At 47.0% G+C, this 25656-nt stretch overlaps 8 protein-coding genes across 9 annotated transcripts; 4 read left to right on the top strand and 4 right to left on the bottom strand.

Annotated features, from left to right (window-relative positions):
- The first annotated feature begins 206 nt into the window (after positions 1-206).
- FOXG_12991 (uncharacterized protein) lies at positions 207-2288 on the top strand. Its single transcript, XM_018392935.1, has 4 exons — positions 207-495; positions 561-877; positions 936-1254; positions 1331-2288. The coding sequence occupies exons 1-4, from the start codon at positions 303-305 to the stop codon at positions 2056-2058; spliced, it is 1557 nt and encodes a 518-aa protein (XP_018251547.1). The 5' UTR covers positions 207-302; the 3' UTR covers positions 2059-2288.
- Positions 2289-2908: 620 nt separating this feature from the next.
- Positions 2909-4758, top strand: FOXG_12990 (uncharacterized protein). The gene is made up of 2 exons (XM_018392934.1): positions 2909-3210; positions 3272-4758. The coding sequence occupies exons 1-2, from the start codon at positions 3051-3053 to the stop codon at positions 4678-4680; spliced, it is 1569 nt and encodes a 522-aa protein (XP_018251546.1). The 5' UTR covers positions 2909-3050; the 3' UTR covers positions 4681-4758.
- A 74-nt stretch (positions 4759-4832) lies between these two features.
- Positions 4833-7820, bottom strand: FOXG_12989 (uncharacterized protein). The gene is made up of 5 exons (XM_018392933.1): positions 7590-7820; positions 7484-7531; positions 6456-7428; positions 5703-6391; positions 4833-5644 (listed from the first exon to the last, which is right to left on the bottom strand). Exons 1-5 carry the CDS (start codon positions 7716-7718, stop codon positions 4937-4939), a joined length of 2547 nt encoding a protein of 848 aa, XP_018251545.1. The 5' UTR covers positions 7719-7820; the 3' UTR covers positions 4833-4936.
- A 412-nt stretch (positions 7821-8232) lies between these two features.
- On the top strand, positions 8233-10002 carry FOXG_12988 (uncharacterized protein; the record flags this gene model as incomplete). The annotated part of the gene is made up of 2 exons (XM_018392932.1): positions 8233-8499; positions 8567-10002. The coding sequence occupies exons 1-2, from the start codon at positions 8325-8327 to the stop codon at positions 10000-10002; spliced, it is 1611 nt and encodes a 536-aa protein (XP_018251544.1). The 5' UTR covers positions 8233-8324.
- A 1699-nt stretch (positions 10003-11701) lies between these two features.
- Positions 11702-12848, bottom strand: FOXG_12987 (uncharacterized protein; the record flags this gene model as incomplete). The annotated part of the gene is made up of 2 exons (XM_018392931.1): positions 11702-12415; positions 12468-12848. 2 exons carry the CDS (start codon positions 12846-12848, stop codon positions 11702-11704), a joined length of 1095 nt encoding a protein of 364 aa, XP_018251543.1.
- Positions 12849-19277: 6429 nt separating this feature from the next.
- FOXG_12986 (uncharacterized protein) lies at positions 19278-19856 on the top strand (the record flags this gene model as incomplete). The annotated part of the gene is made up of 1 exon (XM_018392930.1): positions 19278-19856. One exon carries the CDS (start codon positions 19278-19280, stop codon positions 19854-19856), a length of 579 nt encoding a protein of 192 aa, XP_018251542.1.
- Positions 19857-22063: 2207 nt separating this feature from the next.
- Positions 22064-24222, bottom strand: FOXG_12985 (uncharacterized protein). Of its 2 annotated transcripts, XM_018392928.1 has the most exons (5): positions 23934-24216; positions 23581-23873; positions 22567-23500; positions 22433-22510; positions 22064-22377 (listed from the first exon to the last, which is right to left on the bottom strand). In XM_018392928.1, the coding sequence occupies exons 1-3, from the start codon at positions 24028-24030 to the stop codon at positions 22604-22606; spliced, it is 1287 nt and encodes a 428-aa protein (XP_018251540.1). In that variant the 5' UTR covers positions 24031-24216; the 3' UTR covers positions 22064-22377; positions 22433-22510; positions 22567-22603. The 2 variants fall into 2 exon arrangements, with proteins under 2 accessions (XP_018251540.1, XP_018251541.1); XM_018392929.1 differs by having other exon boundaries at positions 23581-24222.
- Positions 24223-24550: 328 nt separating this feature from the next.
- FOXG_12984 (uncharacterized protein) lies at positions 24551-25620 on the bottom strand (the record flags this gene model as incomplete). The annotated part of the gene is made up of 1 exon (XM_018392927.1): positions 24551-25620. The coding sequence occupies one exon, from the start codon at positions 25618-25620 to the stop codon at positions 24646-24648; it is 975 nt and encodes a 324-aa protein (XP_018251539.1). The 3' UTR covers positions 24551-24645.
- Positions 25621-25656: the final 36 nt, after the last annotated feature.

Below are 25656 nucleotides of genomic sequence, written 5' to 3'. Positions count from 1 at the left end.
ACCTCCGGAAATATTTTAGTTAAGGTTGGTAGAGGCTAGCACTCCAACCCCATCGCTGGTGCCACTAGTCTCGTGCCCCATGGGGTGATGTGTGGGGTAAAGAAGCCTTGATCCATTCTGCACTAGCTATTCATCAATAGAGACTAGACTGTTGGCTCTCTCCTGTTGTATATAACCTCTATCTATCATCTCTCGATCCCCAGAATATCAAGTTAACGGCCAAAGTTCGTTTAGTATTATCTCCCCCACTTCTTACTGTTTTCCCTCAACACTTCGAACATACTAGCTTGTCTAATTCCATTATGGGAACCAACGAGAATGGCGGGCATGATGAAGTGCGGGTTCACGACCTCTGCACCAAAGAGTCATGGTGGAATGTGCCGCATCTGGTGAGGCTGAACCTCATGCTTGCGGTCCCATTCATGTCGGCCTATATAGGCGGATATGATGGCAGTGTGCTCAATGGAATGCAGACCCTTGACCATTGGAAATCTGGTAAGTTTACAGAACCTCAAGCCTCATCCTCTTGGTACTGTGACTCACTCTGTTTTGCCTTTTAGAATTTGACTATCCCTCTGGTGGTGTTCTTGGCCTTTTGGTCAATATCCAAACCATCGGTGGCGTGGTTGCTTTGCCTGTCGCCCCTTGGATGGCCGACAAGTACGGGCGACGCCACCCAATCTTTCTTGGGTCCTGCATCATCATTGGCGCTGCAATTCTGCAAGGATGTGCCACCAACATGGCCATGTTCTTAGCTGGGCGCTTTTTCATTGGCCTTGGTGGAATGTTTATCTCATGCGCTGCTCCTCCACTTCTTGGAGAACTGGCATACCCGACCCATCGGCCTATCATCACCGGCATCTACAACACCACCTGGGTAAGCAGAATACCTTCCTGACCTTGCGAACTCACCATCTAATCAGTCATGTACGCAGTATACTGGCGCTATTGTCGCTGCCTGGGCCACGTACGGTACCTTTCACATGAATAGCAACTGGAGTTGGAGAATTCCTTCGCTCCTCCAGGCACTAGTTTCCATATTCCAGGTTATCTTTGTCTACTTCCTCCCTGAAAGCCCTAGATGGCTGGTTGCGAATGGTCGTGCGGCAGAGGCGACCAAAGTCCTCAGCAAGCATCACAGCGGCACCGACGAGCCGACTGAGCTTGTGCGCCTTCAGATCGCCGAAATTACTAGTGCCATCGAGTTTGAACGCTCTGTCGAGTCTGTCTCGTACCTCCAGTTCTTCAAAACCAGTAAGCCTTGTATACATGCCCTGACATGTTCCCAAACTACGAGGTATTGCGATGCTAACCCGTGCCCTGCTCACAGAGGGAAACCGCCATCGTCTAGTTGTTGTTGCTTCCCTAGGCTTCATCATCCAGTGGTGCGGTAACCAGCTTATCGGTCCCTATCTCGCTCTCGTCCTATCAGATATCGGCATCACCGATGGCGAAACGCAGAACCTCATTAATGGAGGTCTTCAGATCTACAATTTCATCATTGCCTGTAGTTCTGCTACGCTTATCGACCGAATTGGCAGGCGGCCCCTTCTACTAACGTCCACTATTGGCATGTTATCTACCTTTACTGTTTGGACCATCTTGGCGGCGCGAAACCAGGTGGAGAATGGCACCCACAAGGGGTTCGGCATCGGAATCGTCGTTCTGATTTTCGTCTTCTTCACCTTCTACAATATTGCCATGTCGCCTCTACCTATCGCCTACCTTCTCGAGGTACTGCCATATACGCTTCGCTCCAAGGGTCTCAGCATCTTCAACTTGGCACAGATTTGCAGCGGTCTCTTCAACGGATTTGTTAACCCGGTCGCATTGAAGGCCCTGAGGTGGAAGTACTATATCGTCTTTGTTGTCGCTCAGGTTCTGTGGCTCAGCATCATCTACTTCACTTACCCTGAAACTCGGGGGTTGGCCCTCGAAGAGGTCGCCCAGATCTTTGATGGTAGACAAGTGCTCGACAGAACCCTCGATATCAAGGCTGAAGGCATTCCTGAGGTCGATCACAAGAGCAGAGTCACATCAGATGACAAGGAACTGTAGTGTTGTGCTTTGTGGGATGGTCAATTTAAGCCGGTAAGAGGCCCGGTAGTGTTGGAACAAAACTTCAGTGGGTCCTCATATCAACCGCAGAATTAACAATAATCCAAATGTGTCAGACTGAAGGGGGACTCGACTTCGGAGGTTGCTTTGGTCTGGTGATGCAATACTAGCTTCCGCATAGTTCATGAATTAAATACAGGAATTTCACTCTTGCTAGCCTCGCGATAAAAAGTTTTGTAACCTTACATATCCTGGTAAGGCGCTCTGTTCCTTTGCACAAAGAGGAGAGCCAAGAGGTAGAGCTGTCCAATACCCGAGACAGTGACCTCCTTCACGTTTTTAAGTTCATTCTAATCAATGGTAGCAACGTGATGTAACATCAGAATATAATGCGAATTGAACACGGCCCTGCAAGCCATTGCCTGCATTGTTGCTTGAGCGTCGATCCGGGGTTTAGTTGATAGAGCTAGGCGGCACCTTTCTAGAGGCTCAGGGGTTTATAGAACTTGAAGGGCGAACCTTTGGCGATAAGCTATGCCGCGGTAAATGCAGCGCCCGTTTTGATGCTGCGAACCATGGGAATGTCAAAACAGGACAGAGTAGCCGCTTCAGGCCAGCAATGAGCCACTGACTCGTGCGGAGCCAAGGCCTTCAGTGACTGTCACACTAGAGGTAATCACGCTAATACAGAGCGGTCAAGACATTTTCCCGAGAGGCTAACGCGCAAGAAAGTGGCTCGGACGATTCGTGCCCCTCAATATCACCGAGACAGTCCAACAAACGACCCCGCAACGATACCGAACTCCATGACGATTTCCCCGAGAAGGGAACTTGTGGTCTAACAAGATCACGCGACTTACCGGGTGATGGTTCGAAACCCTGGGATTGAGCTTGAAGCTAGGTGATGGCGCTTGGAAAGTCCCATAGAGGTATAATAAGCCTGTATCGTACTTGAGTGGTGATGAATCTCGTCGAGCCAAGAATCGCCGATAATGGAGCGTGTTAAAGTCAACCCCATTATTCCCGGGTTCGCCCCTGACCCTTCCGTTATCTACGTGGATGGAACATACTTTCTTGTCAACTCCAGCTTTCACATGTTCCCTGGTCTACCAGTTTATGCGTCTAGAGACTTGAAGGAATGGAGCCATATTGGTATGCCCTTTTGCCCTTGCATCTCCGCCATAACCACTATCATGCTTACCTCTGCATCCAGGCAATGCATTAAATCGAACGGGCTTGATGTCCCTCCAGCGCTCGATGACTAAATTGGTCGGCCCTGATGAGGATGGCGTTAAAATTGCTGCGCAGGGAGGGCTTATGGCTCCCTCGATCAGATACCACAAGGGCACCTTTTACATCGTCTGCACCAATATTGCTCACAAGGATCTTCTGCCTGGAGAAACAGGGTGTGAAAACTTCATCTTATCAACCACTAATATTTGGGCTGATGAATGGAGCGATCCGGTCTTTTATGACTTTTATGGAATCGATACTAGCTTGTTCTGGGATGACGACGACCGCGCGTATCTCATAGGCGCTCGATCTCCAGCTCCTGCATCACAGATCTGGCAGTTCGAAATCGACGTCAGGACGGGAAAAGACCTCTCTGAGAGGAGGCTGCTCTGGGAAGGTGTCACAAAGGTTTACCCAGAGGGCCCGCACATGTATAAGAAGGATGGATGGTACTATCTTCTCATCGCTGAGGGTGGCTGTTTTGCCGACCACCATGTCATTATGGCTCGGTCGAGGGATATCTGGGGTCCGTATGAGGTCAACCCAGCTAATCCGGTGCTACCAAAAGCGGACCCTAATGGGTATATCCAGTACACTGGCCACGGAGACCTGTTCCAGCATCCTTCGGGACAGTGGTATTTTGCATGTCTCGGTGTACGCAAGAATAATGGGCGTTTTATCATGGGACGCGAGTCTGTTCTTACTACGGCCTCGTGGAGCGAGGGGGAATTCCCCGTGATCGACGGCGTTCAGGTCGATGTGCCACTTCCAATACACGAGAGCTCATTGTCTTCCAATTTTTCTATCCCGAGAAAGTTCGGAAGTCCAGATGTCGCCTATCTTCAGATCCGCGACCCCGTGCCCGGAAGCTATAAGCATGATGGAAAAGGCGTCACTCTGACATCCAGCAAAGCGGACTTGAACCAGGACGACGAGCCGGTGACATTCATTGGAAAGCGCCAAAGGAGCCTTCATGGCACGTCTTCCGCAACACTCGAGGCCCTAGACAGCTCCATCATAGAGGACTCTCGACTCAGGACAGGTCTATGCTATTATAAAGATGAGCACCGATATGCTCGCGTCTTTCTTGATGTCAGCCCCGAGAATATTGTCTTTGAGCTTGTCAATAAGGCCCGGTCCATCGAACGAACATTATCTGTCAACGTCGGTGCAGTAGCGAAGGACAATAGTATTGTATTTGGGATAGACTATACGGAGCTAGATCTTGTCTTTTGGTATTCGCTTGGGGAGGACGGGACGAGGCGAGAGATGGGCACGCTAGACTCCTTAGATATGACTGGGCATGACTTTGTGGGGCCTGTCATTGGTGTATTTGCTACCGGCAATGACCAAATCAGGGTGAAGTATCTAGACATTACAGTTGTATAGATCAGTATTCCACAACTGTAGCCTCATAGATCAGTGAACGATGTTTCTGAAGTGTATGGTGAAAGAACCCAGCACCACGCCATCCAACTGAGTCTCAACACTAGGCTCAAGGCAGAGCAACCCATAGTCACTTGTAAGCATTAAATAGATTACATTATCTATTCCATGTTTTATAATCTAGCGATACCTTGATTCTCAAAGCACAATAAAAATTCATGAAGTTTCCTATGCGTCATCGGCGTGGTGTTGTATCTGCCTATACACCTCTCCAGTACAAATCCCTTTCTAATCTGAACTGACGCTGCAACACTTCATCTTTTGGGTCTGCGCTTCGCGATATCACCACCTTGAAAGTACCTTTTTCAGCGAGCCACTTCTTCTCCTCTTCGTCCCAATATGACACGGCGTACTTATCCAAGCTGATTGTGGCCTTAACCTTGCCACCCTTGGGCACCCATAGCTTAGCGAAGCCCTTCAACTCTTTGCATGGCCGTAGAGTGGCACATTCTATATCAGAGACGTACAATTGTACAATCTCGTGTCCATCCATGTCACCGGTGTTCATAACATCAACCGACACGTTGAAGGTTCGCTCCCCATTATCGCCCAAGTCGACAACCTCTGGGAGTTGGAGGTTCGAGTACTCAAAGGTCGTATACGAAAGACCGAATCCGAAGTAGAAGAGTGGGTCGTTACGAAGCTTCTCATAGTATCTGTGACCGATGAAAACGCCTTCTCCGTAATACATGTGCCGCACTCCTTTGCCGAAGCTCAGGAAGGACGGCGTGTCTTCCAGTCTGCGCGGGAACGTAATCGACAGACGCCCCGATGGGTTATACCGACCGAAGAGTACATCGGCGATAGCGTTGCCTGTTTCCTGGCCACCAAACCACGCCTGGACTAGAGTCGAGGCATTGTTGACCCAAGGCATGGTCACTGGACAGCCGGACTGATTGACAATGATCTACTTTTACGTTAGCCAGGGACCATAGTGGTCTGGATGAAATCCTCGATTGACTCACGGTTTTAGGGTTCGCTTCGATTACCCTCCGAACAAGTTCGTTGATCCCAGGTGGCAGCTCTAGATCGTGTCTATCCACCGCCTCGGTTTCGTAATCAGCGTTCAGACCAGCGATAAGAATAGGCACGTCCACATTCCTCGCCACTTCAACAGCCTCCGCCAAAGCGACAGCGGGGTCGATCTTCTCACAGCATCCTATCCGAACACCGCCAATACATGACGTTCCAACATAGGGCCCTCCAATGTTAGAGGACATAGTTTCATTCTTTAAAAGAACAGATATCTCGTAAACTTGTCCTTCATGAGCCTCCAGATCAGCTGTCAATTCCATGCTTGCTTGGTTGAACATGGGCGTCTGAAGCGTCTTCTTAGGATGGCTCGACCAAAGATCAATGGCCGCTTTGCCATCAATGTACAGGCGTCCTTTGCCCATCACACAAAGACCGATATGCATAGTCGCTGTCTTAGTTGCCCTGTATAATGTCACGACGCGAAGCCAATACATATCAGGAACACCGGAGGGATGGCTGTCTGCAAAGTACATTGTGGCCTGGGTTGTAGTCGTAGAGTGAAGTGGCTCAGCCTCGGGGTTCGTCTCTGGGTCTTCACCGTACCAAAAGAGTTGATACCCCTCTTCATCTGTTCCCGGAACAGTGACGTATTCGGATAGAGGAGGTGTGAATATGTGAGCTATTTGTGCAAGAAGTTAGCGGAATGATGTCCTGATCCTAGGACATTCTAGAAGTCGGCCTACAGTAACAACCAACAGCAGTCCTCACTTTCTCCCTGCCGACAACATCTTGGATGGCTTCAAGCGGCTTTTGGACGTAGTATGGGCGTAAGTCGGCAGAACCGCCGCCACTGACGGCGGGGTATATAACTCCGGGGCCGATCAGACCATAGGTTTGCTGCGCTGATGGGTCAAGAGGCAATACCTTGCGTTCGTTCTTGAGTAGGACGATAGAGCCTTGAGCAACTTCTCGGCATAGCGCTCTCTTTGTAGGTGTATCGCCGGCTTCTTCATTTGGTGTTGTGTGCTTAATAGCCGGCTGCACTCTGTTCACGAGCTTGACCACGTTCCGAACGCGTTCATTAATCATCGACTTCGTGACCTTTCGAGACATGAGGGCAAGGTGCAGAAGATCGCCTCTCCACCTAGAAGGACCCGGCATCTCCAGGTCCAAACCAGCATTCATTGCCTCAGTAGTACTGAAGACACCACCCCAATCGCTCATCAGAAGCCCATCCCATTCCCATTCTCGCCGTAGGATCTGAGTATTGAGCCATTCATTCTCTGAAGTGTGAACTCCGTTTATGCGGTGATATGAAGTCATAAATGACCAAGGGTTGGCGTGTTTCACAGCTAACTGGAAGGGTAAAAGGTGTACTTCTCGTAAGGTTCTTTCAGCCACTTGCAAGTCGTCCTCGGGGGACATATAAGATTGGTCATGTGCTGCATAGTGCTTGATGGAGGTTGCAACCCCTTTCTCCTGCACACCGTTGATATACTCGGAGGCCAACATGCCACTGAGAATTGGATCTTCGCCAAAGGCTTCAAAGCCACGACCTATAAGGGGGGACCGTTGCAGGCAAACGGTCGGAGCAAGTAAAATCTGACAGCCCTTCTCCATGGTTTCTGCAGCCAGCATATTACCGACGGACCGCATCAACCTGGTATCAAAGGTCGCCCCCATCGCCGTTGCTGACGGAAGCAGAGCACCGAGCGGCTGACACAGATTAGCTATATCATCTTGGTGGGCTGTTGGGATGGGGATGACGTACGCCATTGAAGAAAGACGTGCCTCGCGCCCCGTGTGGACCATCCGTAGCCTGTTAAACGAAAGTAAGCCTTGTACGCCATCTTTGGCTTAAGCATGACAACACGTACCACAAGAGAGGGAATGTCCAGGCGCTCGATAGGGTAGGTAGACCAATTGTCTTTTCCCGAGAGAAGCTTGACCTTCTCCTCGATCGTAAGCTCTTTCAAAGCATGGTCGACGTCTACGAGAAGAGGCATTGTGAGATTCGACGAGTAGCAGACGCGATAATTTCCAGTAGTATCCTATGGGCTAGTTGAGTTTGAAAAAGATAAAGAAACTTCAGAGGCAAAACATACTTGATTTACCGCATTTTAAAGAGCTCGAAGAGATCGATGTGCGGTTGAGCATCAGAGATCCCAAAACGTGACGCACAGACAGGCCACTCTCCGCAATTAAACCGAGGGCAAACATTCGACACTAAGAAGGTAAATATGGAGTGTAGGCTACCCGCGGAGTCGGATAAATACAAGGGTGCATATCGGGCAATTGACAGGATACTACACTGGTTGTTTGCAGTAAAATGGAGGGCTCGGGCAAATTCCCGTTGAACGCAATTCATAAGACACCCAAGCTAAATAGCTGAATTGACTTATAGCTGGATTGTAATATTTGCTTCAGAGACTGATGCCACAATTTAGCCGACTTCAACTGCAAATAAGGCATATATATTGGTTATGTGTTTAATTCCCATTAAAGCAGTCTGCAGTCAAAGCATATAAGCATAGAGTGAAGAGCAGTCCTAGACTCCTTCGAATTTTGAATTATATTATTTCCATTGGCAAACCTTTCTAATACGGTGCACCATGGAGCGTTCTGACGCGGAAATTCGATATTCAAATCCAATTGTACCCGGATTTGCACCAGATCCCTCGGTTGTCTTCGCCGAAGGTACATTCTTTCTTTGCACCTCCTCATTCCATGTATTCCCAGGTCTTCCTATCTACGCCTCGAAGGACCTTAAATACTGGACACACATTGGTTAGTATTATCCCTCAGAAGCCATCATTTAGCAGCCCAAGGACTGACATTTTTATTCTATTGGTAGGCAATGCTCTGCATAAACGTTCACAGCTAAGCCTACGAAATGCAAACACGATACACGTGCCGTTAGATACAGGCTTCACCATGGTTGCAACTACTGGCATCGTTGCTCCCAGTATACATTACCATGAAGGAGTCTTCTATATCGTCACCACAAATCAAACCTTCAATGGCGAAGAGTACGAGAGGCACAACTTCATTATCAAGTGCCACGACATCTGGAGCAATGACTGGAGCGACCCTGTCTATTTCGACTATCATGGCATTGACACCAGCCTCTTCTTCCATGACGACGGGCGAGTCTTTGTGCAGGGAGCTTGGCATATCAGAGACGATCGACAGCCGACAAACACCATCAAGCAGGTCCAAATTGACATCAACACGGGACAGTTACTCTCTGAAACGATAGAGATATGGTCTGGTTGGGCTAAATACGACACAGAGGGGCCACACATCTACAAAGTTAAGGAATATTTCTACCTCCTGGCCGCAGAAGGCGGAACATTCGAACATCACATGTTGACAGTCGCAAGGTCCAAAGATATTTGGGGACCATATGAATCATGGGATCAGAATCCCATCATGACGGCTGATGGCAGGGACGAGTATATCCAGAATATTGGCCACGGCTCACTCTTCCAGGATGGTGATGGGAGATGGTGGGCCGCTGTACTTGGTGTTCGAAAGCAGCCAAATGGTACTCTGGGCCTTGGTCGTGAGTCTTTTCTTTCACCCGTCGACTGGCCAGAAGGGGGATGGCCCACTGTCCGCCAGCCTAGGATGGGCTTCAAGAGGGAAGCTGTGCAGTCGCTCAATCCATCAAAGCCGCTCCAGGCTCCTTCTCACATCGAAGATCTTTACATTCGAGACCATGACGAAGGAAATTATCAGTATCTAGATGACGAAGAAACCTTACAACTCATTCCAAGCCGTTATGGACTTGATTCAGCTATTGAGAGTCCCACATTCCTGGGGCGACGCCAGCGCTTCTTGACCGGCACAGGGTCTACACGCCTCACAGCCGACCAGGGCTTGACTGGGAAGAGTATCAGAGCTGGTATCTCTCTGTACAAAGATCCCTTGCGCTTTGCCAGCCTAGCCTACGACTTTGACAACACTACTGCTGTCTTCGAAGTTCATAACTCTGCCACTGGGCTTTTTGGTACTGTCTCTCGCAAGCTGTCCTGGGGACTAGTCGAAGTTCAACTTCAAGTTGTAGCTACGTCTTCGCGGTACAGTTTCCAGGTGAAGGAGACTCTACAAGAAACTAAAGTCGACATGGACAAGGGCTGGATTGAAATTGGTTCTGTGGAGACCAAAGCACTTGATGCTAGGGATTTTACTGGTCCGCTAATTAGCATTTTTGCGCAGACTCTCTTGAAGGAGGCCAAAAGGGAACCTGTTATTTTCCATGAGTTCAAATTACAAGCTTTAGAGTAAAAAAAGGTATTAAAAAAAGGAATAGCTATCTTCAATTAATGTTATGCTTTATTCTGGGTAATAGTTTACAACTTAACTACTTAAACCTATATAGGCGAGCTATATTTAAATCGCTTTACACTACTTCCGCGCTGAAGCGCTGAGCCAGATCCCAGCAATTTAAGATCTAGAGTTAATAATGCATGGTCTGAAGACACTAAGCAAATATACCCTCAATTGTTTCTATACGCTTTTGGCTTCGCTGTTGGCTAACCAGTAAATAGATTCTGCTGCAAAGCTTTATTATAAAGCCATTATGCACAGCTAAAGTAATCTTGAATATGTAATTAATATTTATATTATAATTAAAAACTATTAAAGTTAAGTTTCCACAGCTTGCTACTCTTATTCCTCATTATCTTTCGAAATACTTATAATAAAATAATAATAAGAAATATAAAAGTATAAGTACTAGCTTCTATATTAAAACTAACTTTTATACCTATGAAATAAACCTAAATAACTTAAGGATATTTAATAATATATATTTTAGTAGCTATAAGGTATTAGTAATAGTTGGTAATACATTATATAATTTACTTACTTATAAGATTTATTTACGAAAAGGCCTCCTTTAATACTTTCAAATAGCTATTAAGGTTTTAAGTATTTAAAAGAAGTATAATAACTATTATATTAAAGACATATAGGCCCTAGAATAAGGCTATAATTATAGAATATTACTTATTATTAAAACCAAACCTAATTTAATTAAATTAATAAGTATAAGTAATATACTAAGTTAAATTATCTATAATTTAATCTCTAGCTTAAAATAATTATTATATATCCTAATAAATTATTATATAATTCTATTATATAACTGATAGTTAACTAATTTACTTAAAATAATATTAATAATTAATATAAACTAAAAACAGCTAATATATTTAGAATTACAGTTATAAGAAGGTATAAGAAGCATTAATAATATTATATTAATATTATTAATTTGTATAAAGATTAACAAATAATAAAACTAAGATAAAAAGATGCTAAGCTTAAAAGTAATTAAAATAAGAAGAAAAATATATAAATTAATATACTAATATTAAATATCTTTTATAATTAAAATAGCTATTCTTAGACTTTAAGTATAGTCTTTATATCTAAGCTTTTAATAATAACCTTATAGTTAATAACCTAATTAATAAAATACTAAAAAAGGCCTTATTAATTTATATAGAAATAGAATAAGAAGTAGGCCTATTAAAATACTTAAATAATATATAATAAAATATAATGAAATATAATAAGAATAAATAAAATAAAGAGAAGACTAAAAGATTATATAATTAGGCCATCTCTTAACAGTTAGATAGGCTTAGTATATTATCTAATAGGTTAGTAGATATAGCTCCTAGAAGAATTACTAGTAATATTTATTCTCTTACCTCTTAATCTGCCTACACCTTATTCAGCCTATTTAACTCCGTTTAATATTATTTAACTTTCTTATCGCCTATATGCACTATTCTCCTTAGTAAATACACGTCCCAGCTGATTACTTATTTTTTTTTTTATTTTCACACTTTACAAAGATTATTAGTTTAAGGGAAGATTCGAAATGCATATCGCAAAGAGGTTAAGAATACATTTCCAAGTAGGCTTTATAGTAATGCATACAAGACTTGAAGCTTAAGTGCTCAGAAGTCTTGTTTTAGTATAAGAAAGAATTCTCTACCTTTCTCAGTCGTACATAACTTTCACGCGGCTCCACACCAACATGCTCTACGACATCCTGAGTCCTGAGCTCCGGATCAACGGGGAGAAACTCAAAGTTCCACATGAGCAACACCCAGAAGATCCGAAGCTGCAGGTAAGCAAGTCTCCTTCCGTAGCAGCCTCGTGGTCCACTACCAAACATGAGGAATGGCCCCTTCATGGCGTTATAAGTCTCAACACCTTTGTCGTCAACATCTATCCATCGCTCGGGTATGAATTGCTCGACATCCTCTGCGCGCCACTCTCCGTATCGACTCTTTGTCCCCTGTAAGCTTTCACTCCAGATATTCTCGGGGATTCCGATTGGCGGCTTCATCAGGCTGGGTCCGTTTAGTGTAAAGAACACGGAGGTGCCTTTTGGAATGGCGTGTCCGAGAATCATTGTATCGACCATTGCTTCTCGACTTACTATTGGGAATACCGCACTGAGACGCAGTGTCTCCTCGATGACAGCATCAAGATATGGAATAGATGCACTGGTTATTTCGTCTATCGTCGGCTGGCGATGCTCCGCAAGAGCGGTCGAGAAGGCATTCTGAAGGAGTGATTGGAGTTTTCTATGTGCTTGCGGATCATCCGCAATGCATCTGACACCCCACGAAAGAGTGGCAGCCGTTGTGTCGTGCCCCGCAATAATGAACCCAAACAGCTGTCCAGCTTTGTTAGTTATCAGTCCACACAAAAAGATGGAGGAAGCATACCTCGTCATACATGCGCCGACGGTGAAACCTCGGTGGTCTCTGGGCCTTCTTAGCAGCGGCTGCCTCGCGAAGTACCATAAACTCGAGTGCCGACCCTGTTGCCCATGCATTCTCGGGGACATTTCTGGAGATTGCCTTGACCGCCTTGTCAATCTCACGTCGTGTCCACTCCTCCCTCACTCTGGCTGCGTTTTTCATGTACGGAAATTGACTTAGGGACCAATAATGCCACCGAGGGATCGGTGATGAGAAACCCACTGTGGCGCTCTCAACAATAGTCAAGGTGGCATGTAACTCTGTAGTCAACGGATAGACGGGGAACACGACAATTTTCTTCTCGGGTTCTGTAAATATGAGACCTGCAGTAGATCTGGATAACATGTCATCTAGTTGCCGTTTAGTGGCACTATTCTCTTCGTCTAGGCCAAAGGAAACAGTTGTAACAACGTCGAGAGTAGCTCTCTGGATATCTCTCTTTGCATCGAACGGACGCCCATCTGCATACAAACACTTTTCATCCCAAAGTTTGACTAAACAATAAACTTTGGAATAAATCTCGGGAGCCGAGACCTAAGCACGTTGAGAATTGTTGTTCACTTGCGTCAAGGATGGTTCTTACCTAGTTCAGAAACTTTGGCGACATGAGATCCCTCATCAGCTCTCTGTGCTTTTTGAACTTGGGATCCACTGTTTGATAAGAAAGCATCTGGTGGGGGACGATTCCCGCGAATGCCTCCCGGGCTCTATCACTGCGGTCAAAATCCTTCAACCGTTTCGAAAGGACATCATGCGCCTCTCGAAAGTCCGATACAACCACTCTCGGCTTTCCTATGTGTTGAATGTTGGAGGGTTCACCCTCAACTTCAGGATTAAGGTTCAGGATTAAAGTTTGACGCCCTAAACTTAGATCGTAGGACTTTCATCTAGGACTTTCTAGGACTCAAGTCCTAGAAGGAACCAGTTGAAGATATAAGGTCTCAATGGTCCTTCGATTGCGAAAGGATCAAGAAATATACACGATTCACCTTAATATCTGACAATTAAGAGTCTCATTGCCTCAACCATTTTTATTTTTATTTTTCAATACCTTGAAGAACCCTCTTTCTCATACATAATGTCCCTATCCAAGCCCCAAAAGGAAGGTCTTACGGCTACCCTCTCTAAGCCTGAGGACTTCCTCAACTGGGAGCATGAATTCCTCCTTCAGGCCCATCGTCTTGGTCTTCAGCAGCACCTCAAAAGCAAGACATTCCTCGGAGACGAACCAGCTATCCCGGATATAAGAAAACGCAGATATACGAAGACCGCTACAGCCCAACGAACAATCCGGTCTCATACTGCCGAATCTCAAGACGGCGCCCCAGACGACATTCAGGAAACGGTGAATGGAACATGGTCTATCTCTGACCTTACAGACCAAGGCCAGAAGATCTTCCAGCAGGATTTAACCTTTTATCAGCTACAAGAGAAGGTTTTCGAAAAACAGAAAAACGCTCTTGGAACCCTTCAGGACTGGGTTATCCGTACGGTCTCCCCAAGCTTGATTCAAACCTGCTGTCAGTCACACGAATCAATATACGAATGGCACTGGAACCTTCGTGCCCGGTGTGGAAGGACCGAGGAAGATGAAACGAAGGATGCCAGAAATAGGTATCTTACATTACTAAGAACTGCCCCAAAGACGGTCAGCCAAGCAGCATTCAAGTGGCTAGATCAATGGGAAGAGGCAATGGCGAAAGGGCGACAACGAGAGGTCCCTGAAACGCTCCACAACAGTGCATGGGCCTGGGACTTCTTCAGTGTCACCACACACATCTTGCCCAGCTGGACTGCCTCATACAAAATCTCTTCAAAGACTCTATTGCAAAATAGGGCCCTCTCATACCGAGATGTAGGGAACGCCTTCCGAAATGAGCTCCAAGATGCAGAAGCCACGAAGGGCCGAGTGGCCCCCGGTGCGTTTTCTGCGAGCTATGCTGGGGAGGACCCCCAGGATGATGAAGGGGACGCCCGCATCATTGAAGGCCAGTACCCATTTTCGAAGAAGGGAGAAAGAAAACGCCAGAGGTCTCCTGAGAAGAGACAGGAATGCCCGGCGTGTGGGTTATCCCACGAACTTGCGAAATGCTTCTATGTCTTTCCAAATCAGGCATGGAAGGGATTCAAGCCCCGAGAGAAGATCCAAAAGAAGGTGAAAGAAGCTCTCGAGGAAGACTCAGACCTGGAGGCCAAGGTAAAAGCCCTCACTCGGAAGAAGGCCAGGACCACAAAAGACAGAACCTTGATGCAGCCAACAAAGGAAGAAAACTCAGACCAATGACTGTACGGCCGACCAGTCGCCGAAATCAAGACCGCCTTTGCAGCCCAAAGGGATAACTATCCCTTACGGAACTCCGTGATCCTCGACCCCGGAGCTACTATCTCAATCACAAACAGTGCCAACAGACTAGCGAGATTCCAGCAGGCTATTCCAGGCGACTTCATCTGGGCAGGAGACCGAAAACTACCCATCTTAGGCTACGGAACCATGACCATCAGGCTCACAGGAACTCGAGTCCTAATGCTTGAAGATGTAGCCTATTGCCCTCGGCTCCTTACGACCCTAGTCTCCCTACGTCAACTACGAAAGAAAGGCTTCTATTGGGATAATAGGCGTAACCCAACGACCCTCCGACGACTCGACCGAACGATTGCATGCACAATCCATGACCTATACGGCCAGTATGTCGTCGAATACCAGTCAGAAAGCTTCCCAAAAGCAGCCTTTGCAGCCCACAGATTCAGCTCTCACACAAAGAGAGCCCCTTTGACGGGAGAAGCTATCCGATGGCACAGTCGCCTAGGGCACCCGGGACCACAAGCTCTGGAACATCTTATCTCGGCCTCTCAAGGGGTGCGAATACGAGGACCAGCCACTGTTGAATGCGACGCCTGTGGCATATCGAAGATCAAGAGACAAATCAGACGAGCCCCAAGACAATCCGATCAGAAGGCCGGCGAGCGTATCGCTATTGACTTCCATGACTACCAAGAAGGCATAGGCGGCTATACCTCACAGATGTTGTTAACCTGCCGAGCTACGGGTTACATCTGGGATTACTACCTCACAGCCCGGACGACAGAAGCTGTTATCACCGCTTTCAAATCCTTCCTAAGTCATCTGGAAGTCCAACACGGCCTCAAGGTCAAAGTCATCGAATGCGATAACGAGATCACGGAGATCAAGCCGAAAATCGGAGACTTCCTGAGGAATAGAGCTATCATCATCGAGCCCTCGGCCCCATACACACAAGCCCAGAATGGGGGTGCCGAACGCTCAGGGGGTGTAGTCAAGGACAAGGAAAGGGCTATGCGAACAGGCGCAAAGCTTCCTCACCAGCTGTGGCCAGAAATTGGAAGGACAGCAGTTTATCTGTACAACCGAACGCCGAACTACGCATCAGGCTGGAAAACGCCATATGATCAACTGCATACAGCATCAGCCAAAGCAGCAGGGATTCCACAGCCGAAGAAACAGCCGGATCAAACACACCTACGGGCATTTGGCTGCAAGGCCTATGCAATGACCTCAGATGCCCAGCAGAAGGTCAATCGCAAGATGCGGCTTAAGCCCAAAGGTTGGATCGGCTTCCTAGTGGGATATAGGTCCTCAAATATCTATAGGATCTGGATCCCCACGATCAACCGGATAGTCAATACTCGAGACGTCATATTTAATGAAGACGAAGGCTGCAACGGAGACTGGGAAAGCTTCAAAGATGAACTACTCGAAGCTGACCTAGAAGAAGTTGCCAAGTTCGTACAAGGATCCTCCCTGCCGGAACAAGACGACAACGAACAAGCCGAACAGGTTGAAGACTGTATTGAAGTGGTCCTTCCAACAACCACCCTAGCAGACGAAAGCAGCCCTATTACAGACGAAACAGAAGACTGCATCGTGGCGACTGCCCTAGAAAACGGCCTTAAACAGTCAGAAGACTCTGATATCCTTCTAACACCTCCAGTCACACCACTGTCAGCGCTACTAGCGCACAGCTCCAGGGTCTTATCAGACGAAGGAAACAAAACAGTCTCGTGGCAAGCAGCCTTCCTAGCCGGAACAAAGTCCCCTCTCCAGACCTCAATTGAACGGAAGCTCCGACAAGGGGTGAAAATGCATCGAAACTCTCTACCGCCGCCCCCGACGAAACATCAAGACCTAAAGCATCACCCTTTTGGAATGCTCTTTCAAGAGGCTGAAGAAAGCCACCTTCAGAGTCACAAGGAAATGAGGTCCTGGACTGAGATTCGAAAGAAAGACGCTTGCGCCGTTGACCAACAAGTCCTTGGCTGTATGTGGGTATACGTTTACAAGTTCGATAAACACGGCCGATTTCAGAAATGCAAGGCACGGCTAGTGGTCAGAGGAGACCAACAAGCTAAGGGAAGGTTGCAAGAAACATATGCAGCTACCCTAGCCGGAAGGTCTTTCCGGACCCTGATAGCCATTGCGGCCAGATTTGACCTAGAGATGGTCCAATACGATGTGGTCAACGCCTTCGTAAACGCCCCAATTGACCAGGATATTTTCATGCACATGGCCCCGGGGTATAAGAAAACAGCAACTATCCTGAAGCTCAACAAGGCCCTGTACGGACTACGAGCCTCTCCCTTGCTATGGCAGAAAGAACTCTCGAAGACCCTCCTAGAGTTAGGCTACACACAGATTCCTCACGAACCTTGTTGTTTCAAGAAGGAAGGAGTCCTCTTCTTCTTTTACGTTGACGATGTTATCATCGCTTACAGGAAGGCCCGGAAAGACAAGGCCGATGAATTGACTAGACAGCTTGGATCAAAATACAAACTAACAGGCGGAGACCCCGTGCAATGGTTCCTAGGAATGGAAGTCATACGGGACCGACCTGCAAGGAAGATTTGGCTATCTCAAACAGCCTACATTGACAAAATCGCAAATCTAGCTAACAAGGGAACATCTACAGTACCAATGACTCAAACAGAGCTACGACCTCAAACAGGACTAGCAACCCCGGCAGAACTTCAACGATATCAACGTAAAGTCGGCTCGATCCTCTATATCGCCGTTAACACCCGGCCTGACATAGCTTTCGCCGCCTCCAGGCTGGCCCGATTTCTTGTCAACCCTGGCCAAGAACACCAAGACGCCGCCGACCGCGTTATCCACTACCTCTCACACACAAGGCACCGAGCCCTACGATTCGGAGGGCCCGGAGGTCTTACAGTTGCTAGTGACGCTTCTTTTGCCGATAACACCCTTGATCGGAAAAGCTCCCAAGCGTACACTATCCGACTATTCGACGGGTTGATCGGCTGGAGAGCTAGCAAGCAGGACACAGTCACCACATCCACAACAGAGGCAGAGCTCCTAGCCCTGGCACAGGCTGCTAAGGAATCCCTCTATGTGAGTCGGCTGTTGAAAGAGCTTACAGTTCAGATGGATGATCCGACTATCCGTATCGACTGCGACAATACTCAAACTATCAACCTTGTGACCGCCGAAATCGCTACTTTGAAGACTAAGTTGCGGCACGTGGATATTCACAACCACTGGCTGAGACAGGAGGTCCAAGAAGGGAGAATTCAAGTCAAATACACCAAATCAACGGATATGATCGCAGACGGATTAACAAAGGCCCTGCCGGCAGGCAGATGGAACCGCTTCCTCTATCAACTTGGCCTGGAAGATATTCAGGAAAGACAGCAGCAGAGCCGGAAGCAAGAAGGAATAGAAGCAAGGCTCCAGAAGATAGAAGACTGCCTAGGAAATGCAGGCTCAACTGGGACCTATTGAGCCTGAGGGGGTGTGTTGAATGTTGGAGGGTTCACCCTCAACTTCAGGATTAAGGTTCAGGATTAAAGTTTGACGCCCTAAACTTAGATCGTAGGACTTTCATCTAGGACTTTCTAGGACTCAAGTCCTAGAAGGAACCAGTTGAAGATATAAGGTCTCAATGGTCCTTCGATTGCGAAAGGATCAAGAAATATACACGATTCACCTTAATATCTGACACTATGGGGCGGATGAAGACTTGACAGACTGGGGAGTTGAACTTCTGGTTCTGCAGCGCAAACCATCGGCATTGCTCCTCGGTATGTTTCTGATACTCAATCAAGTCCGGAAGGTCTCCCAGTAGGCGCTTTGTGGCACTTTTGTTATATGGTATTCCGGGAATAGGCTTGGGAAGAGCAAGATTGTATAGGCAAAAGAGTAATAGGAAGATAGAAAGGGCACCAGCTGTTAGTTCAAACCACGACATGGGACCAATCTGAAGAGTGTACATATTGCTGCTTGGTAAAGAGGATATGATTCCAGCTCGTTGGCATATGATGGATCGTTGCTTGGTTTGGGAAGTAGGATATTGCATCTCGATATATTTGAGATATCTTTTACTCGCAACTACTACATAGTGGCCTGATTAACTTTAGTCTGTGAAACGGTTGACATTCATCTCATGGCTTGTTTCCGCGGAACTCCGTGGGTATATGATGCCATGATAAGCCCACTTTGATCATGCCCAACGCTGGGAGCACTAAACATTGTTGGGGTTCCGCGGGGTTAGTGCGCACTATTCAGCCATTCCGATACAAAATTCCGGCCAACTCCTCCAACATACAACCTATTCTTTACGAAGTATAGGCAGCATTGTCCATTGTTGGTCAACTAAAACAATAGATGACTGGCGTAAACTGTGCTGTCGAAATCCATCTTCCTCTTATTAACTAAGTAGATCAAGATCAAAAAGTCGCACATCTGGCTCATACGTCCTCTAATAACATCAAAGCCGAACAACAATGCAAGATCTCAAAGGCAAAGTTATTGCCGTCACGGGTGCAGCATCCGGAATTGGTCTTGCAACTGCTCAACTGCTGTTCTCAGTCGGAGCCAAGTTATCCTTGTCTGATAGATCACCCATTCCACTTGAGAAAGCCACCCAAGCCCTTCTCGCCGCGCACCCAACCCGTGATAAGCAATACATCATGACAGCAGAGGTCGATGTTATATCCAGCGCTCAAATTACATCCTGGATCGAGGAGACTGTGAAAAGATTTGACAGACTCGATGGGGCAGTTAATTCGGCAGGAATAAGCGCTGTTCAGATGGGCAAGGGCAAGATCCGCGACCTGGCCGATGATAGCTGGGCTTTGTGTGTGGGCATCAATGCCACGGGTGTCTTCTACTCCATGCGAGCTGAGCTCAATGCCATGATTAACGCCAGGAGCATTGTCAATCTGGCAAGTCTGGCTGGTCTAATGGCAGACCCTAGAGCTGCAGAATACCCGGCCTCGAAGCATGCAGTGGCTGGTCTTACAAAAACGGGAGCCAGAGAAGAGGGCCCAACTGGCATCAGAGTGAATGCAGTCGCACCGTAAGTTTCAACAATTCCTACTTTGAGAAACATAAAATTCTATTAGACTCTGCTAATACCAAGCTTAGTAGCACGATAGATACTGCAATGACTCAGAGTGCTCCCCTGAAGTTTATAGCGTTTCTGAAGTAACCGGCTGATAAGAGCTCGTTAGAATCGTAGGTAGCAGGTGGTTGCACAGGGTTGAATGGGAGGACGGCGAGAGCCTTGTGAAAGTTCGTCTTTTATAACTGGCCAGATTGTTCGCATTGATAGGGGGTTTTCAGTGTAATATAAATTATTTGTTGAATTTAATGACCAAGACCTTGGTGTCGACGTCAGGTTTTTCGTTACCAGACGAGGTACGGATGCCCTTTTTAGTGAACGCCTCGACTGTGCCCAAGATTACCTGTACCTTGGGGAACGTGAGAGCCTCAAGATACTCATTGCCGGGTGTTGGACGACCACACCTGTACATCGCGGTCAGTGATGCATTCCATGTCTTCTTTTTCTCTTAACTTACCCAACCGCAAAGTCCGGGAGCAGCGCTTGAAGCAAGTCCTGTCTCAAAAGGCTGTTGAGTCTATCATTCTTTCAAGCCAAGGGCTAAATATTGTGTGTATAATTGGTTGAGCTGAAACCTTTCAATGCAGGCATAGCCAATTGTGCCTTGAGGTCGCGTTTCACAATAGCGAGGGGTATAGGCAATTGATAAATTAGAAAATTGACCTTATCACGACACTCGATGGTCCAGCGATATCTACTAAGGTGTATAGACTAGGCGATTAGGTACCGTGTCTTTTTGTTCGTGTCTCATTAATATGCACTTGAACTCTTTTTCTAAGGCGTCAACGTAATTAGACCGAGCAGCTAAATTGTATTTTCTCCTCAGTTTTCCAATAAAGCTACATACATAGAAATCTCCATGGTGCTATTTGCGATCTTAAAAGAGAAAGGAGCAAAGGCCCTCCCTCGGTTGTTTGGGCAGGATACGTATCGTCTGGCTGCTCTGTGATTCCATTTGGAACAAGGCATGGTCGCAAACCATAATTTCTCCAAGAGCAAGCTTCATCGATCAAGGAATAATGTCACAAAGTGCAAAAACAAGACCAGAGGCTTTTCTAACGCGACCGATACTGGTCTGCGCGACAGACCACCATGCGTCTTACAAACGTAAGTTCTTGCTGGGTACTAACTAAGACTAGGTGAAAGACAAGTTTTCTACCTCAGGGCTCAACTACAAATAACATAACTACGTCACAGCTTACTAGCCGAGTACCAATCCCTTATCACAATTATATTCTTTACTTTCTACGAACGGAATCCTCACGTCTTGCCGTACGACAATTGGCTTGTTCCATCAAGAGGAGACGCCGTTTGAATTTATTATGTAGAACATAGACTAAAAGCCTCTAAAGTAGGTCATATTTAGCAGGCTATCTTTATCTTATTAGAATGTTATAGGGGGTAAAGTAATGCTACTTAGAGATATAGCCTACGCAATATATCCGCATTAAAATATACTACGCTTAACCCCTCCCTACCTTTCATATTGCAAGGTTTAAGTAAAGTAACTGCTTTTTACTAGGAGCTAGGCCAAGCTAGGCCCTTGAGGATAAGTGTATTATTAGGTAAGTACTTAGTAATTACTTTAAGACTAGGCCATATACTTAATAACCTAGCATAGAAGGCTAGCTGGACTTGTATCAGTCTATTCAATACCCGCGCTCAGAGAAAGTTCAGCAAACGTCTCGAGAGGCTGGCGATCTATATGAGATACAGGTTAATAAGACAGCTGGCCTAAGCTTCGAGGATGCCCTGTCCCAATCAAGGCCATGCTGAAAGACCGCATGAGATGGATTTGGAGCGAGGATAAAGATAAGCTTATGAAGAAGCCCACATAAAGCTATGACGCACTGTTGTCAGTGCTGTACTGGGGTGCTTAGGGTCCTTACCTCTAGATATTAGCAATTTGATTAGAGAGGAAAGAGAGAAAGTGGGCAGGCGCATAGATGCGTGGGCACGTATGATAGTCCCTGTGGCCTGCTCCATGCGCCCTAGTTACGATCGACCAAATACCACCAATCCAACAAGCATTTCACTCCGTTGCAAGAAGGCCCGTACCCACACACCAGCCTCAAGGCCATCTACGTATAAGTCCAAGTGTAGAAAGACCTATATGCAACAAACCAGCTGCCCGTTCAATTTCCGGATCTGGCTCTAATAGGATAGCTTCAAACTCGGGTTCTTGTTTATTGTTCCTAGTTGCCATTGTCTATCACGAAGTTATAAGACCCTCACCTAAAATCAAGACGATTGGCTTTATTTTATTCCATTTCTGACACTCAAAACTCTGTGGTTGCCATGAAAACCGACCTCGGAAAGCGTCAGCCCTATCTTGAGAGCCATCCATCAAATGTTGAGGGACGCCCAGACAGTCCCTATTTACGTCGCAACAGGAAAACTGTCAAAGTAATTTGTCAAGCTTTAATCCCAAAACTAATACTCTTCACCGTGAGGAACTCTTCAATCCCCAGATACGACCCCTAAATTCTCTCAGCATTTAATTCACAACACTCACCTTCCAATCGGAGTACTTACCTCTCGTCCTTGACCACTTTCTTTTACACCGCCAAAAGGGGATGCAACGTCACTTATTAGACCTGTATTGACACCAACCTTGATAAGGGCTTTGTGAGCACGGGAAACTACAAGCCAGAGAGAAGAACACATACCATTCCGACGTCCATCTTCTCAGCCACTGTCCAGGCCTTATGAACGTTCTCGGTGAAAAAGTAACCAGCCAGCCAAAATTAGTGTCATTTGCCAAGTTGATGGCGTCTTGATCACTTTCGAATTTGAACAACGGAAGTACTGGGGCCAAAAGTTTCTTCTTGTGCGCATAAAGCGTCCGCAGGAAACATCAACAAGGAGAGTAGGCTCAAAGAATGCATCACCGAGGCTCGGTGCTCTTCTTCCACCTACTATCACCTTGGCTCCTTTTGAGAATGCATCCTTGACATGACCCTCTACGCGGGCGACAGCAGTCTTCGTAATCAAGGGGCCAATAGTTGTGTTTGCGTCGCCCCCAGGACCTAGAATCAAGGACTTGACCTTTGCGGCAAGTATGGAGGCCAATTCTTGATAGATGCCCGTTTGAGCATAGACTCGGTTAGTGCAGACGCATGTCTGCCCAGAAAGCCGGAATTTGCTGGCCATGATTGCTTCAGCCGCCGCCTCTAGATCTGCATCGTCAAAGATGACGAAAGGTGCGTTGCCTCCCAGCTCTAGACTAACACGCTTCATAGTGGTGGTACACTGACTAGCGAGAAGCTTTCCAATGGCAGTAGACCCAGTGAAGGAGAACTTTCGTATAATTGGATGTTGCGTCAGTACTCGACCGATGTCAATAGTATGCGCCTTTGTTGTGACAATGTTGAACGAGCCGGGGGGGAATCCTGCCTGAGCGGCAAGAGATGCCAAGGCAAGAGCAGTGAGAGGGGTTTCAGGGGCTGGCTTGACTACGCAAGAACAGCCTGCTGCTAACGCCGCAGCAACTTTTCGTGTAATCATTGCAGCTGGAAAGTTCCACGGCGTTATAATACCCACGACACCGACTGGTTGCTTAATAACAAGTACGCGCTTGGTGGAGTCGGAGGATTCGACAACCTGTTGTGCACATTCAGATTCAGTCGCTATTGGAAGAGTAAGGTAGTTGACAATACAGTTAAATGAAAGGAAGTTCATACCGTGCCTTGAACACGAGGGGCAGCACCAGCATACCAGTCAACGAAATCTGCTGCATATGAGACTTCTCCTCGAGCCTCAGATATAGTCTTGCCGTTCTCGGTGGTGATGATATCTGCTAGGTCGTCCTTTGCTTGCAAAATGAGGCGAAACCATTCACGCAGGAGCTGTCCCCTATGTTTCCCTGTCATTGCGGACAGCTTGTGCAACGCGGACTCTGCAAACTGAACAGCATTAATACACTCTGCCTGTGTAAGATCTGGGACCGCAGCGACTGGCGTCCATGTTGCCGGATCTTGAAATTCAGGTCAGATGGCGAGAGATACAGGGACGACAAAGGGTAGGTGCCTCGTACCTAAAACATCAAATAATTGGTCATCCTTCGCTTGCAGCCATTTCCCGTTGATGAAAGCACTGTTCGCTTGGAGAAGGCCATTATTATGAAGGGCCATGATTGAAGCTGTTGTAGGGTAGTCGAGAAATCAAGTGCAGGAGGAGGTAAAGGACATGTATGTGTAGGTAATGCCCACAATCAGGCGTAATCCAGGTATCTTTATCTCTCTGCTTCAAAGTATATCTTAGTCCTCGACTATCGTACTGCTGCCGACACGATGTTGACTTGCATCTCTCGTCATGGTGTTTTGCTCCAAAGTTGTGGAGGCGGTTGTCAGCTCCGTTTTTAGTTCTCCAACTTCTGATTGCCGAGAATGTGGAGTCAGCTACTTGCTACAGTGGGGGGCAAAAACTATTCGACCCCTGTTAGCTTGGACCATATGACCCAATTAGTCAGGATGTGATTGTGCGATAAGGGATATGATTGGGCAGCTTAGCTTGAGTTATGCAAGGCTGAGACTTGATGCTCTATAGGGTAGCACTAAATAGCCCCAAATAGCCTAGTTAAGCTAGCAGCAGATCGAATACTTTTTACCTCCCACTGTATGCCAGCATGCATTTCCCTCTCCACACTCTTCTCCACGCCCAGGTGATTCCTTGGTTCCACATGACTTCAGCCACTGGCTAATAGCGCCAAAGACTCGGCAAGGGTTGACTTTCGGCGATCGTCCCATTTACGCCGAATTGTCGTGGAGAAGGCCGGGGAACATGGCATCCTGATGCTCTTGATACCATCCCAAGTCATGCGCCAGGATCACCTCCACATGCTTACATCCCGCGAACCCCTCACTTTGGAGACGGCGAATCTTGGCTAGCGTTTCAATGGCGAGGGCCATATCGGCGTGGATGCACACGGTTGCACCGCTCTCCTCCCACTCGGCGAACTCGGTCATGCCCCTCAGGAGACGGCCATGATGGCAAGCATCCCCAGCCAGATAAACCCAGTGATCTCGGCCTATGCGTACCAAGAGGTTCAAGTGTCCAACCAGGTGGCCAGGGCTGTCGATAATGTATATGAGACCGTCTCCGAATAGATCAATCGCATTATCGAAGGGAGCAAGAGGTTGCCACCGGTGCTTGATACCTAGAACGCTCTCGAGCGTATGGGTAGCAGGCATGTCGTTCTCGATTGGTATTCGATATTTTGGGGGCGTGCTCTGACTCATGAGCTCGATTGTACGGTCATCCGGGAGAAGATCTTTCTCAAACTTGGCAGCCGAATGATAGCTCATACCGTGCTGTAAGAGATGTCTGGTTCCATACCCAACCACAAATTGAGCGTTTTTGAAGTCGCTTGGCGTACCGATATGGTCATAGTGCACATGGCTCAGGATGACAAGGTCGATATCCTCTGGTTGCAAGCCACCAACTCGTAAGGAATCAGATGCATCAGGGATTGTCGTAATGGGTTGCCGTGTTTGCAGATGGGGGTGAATATTGGAGGGATAATTGCTGAGATTCTTTCGAATTCCCAAGTCGAACACGATGCGAGTGTTGGTGATGGGATGTTTGATGAAAAACGACAAGGACGGCACCGTGCTTCGTACCGATTTATCGAGCTGATCAGCGCAGAAAAAATGTTCAGGCAGGGTCAAGAAGCCACTGGGAAGCAGCGATAACTCGACGTATTGGGATTGAGTGGTAGACATATTGATGAGATAATTTTGTCTTTTAATCACTAGGAA

The sequence above is a fragment of the Fusarium oxysporum genome, chromosome 9, assembly GCF_000149955.1.
Source record: "Fusarium oxysporum f. sp. lycopersici 4287 chromosome 9, whole genome shotgun sequence".
NCBI lineage: Eukaryota > Fungi > Ascomycota > Sordariomycetes > Hypocreales > Nectriaceae > Fusarium > Fusarium oxysporum.
This window is presented reverse-complemented; position numbering and strand designations above follow the sequence as displayed.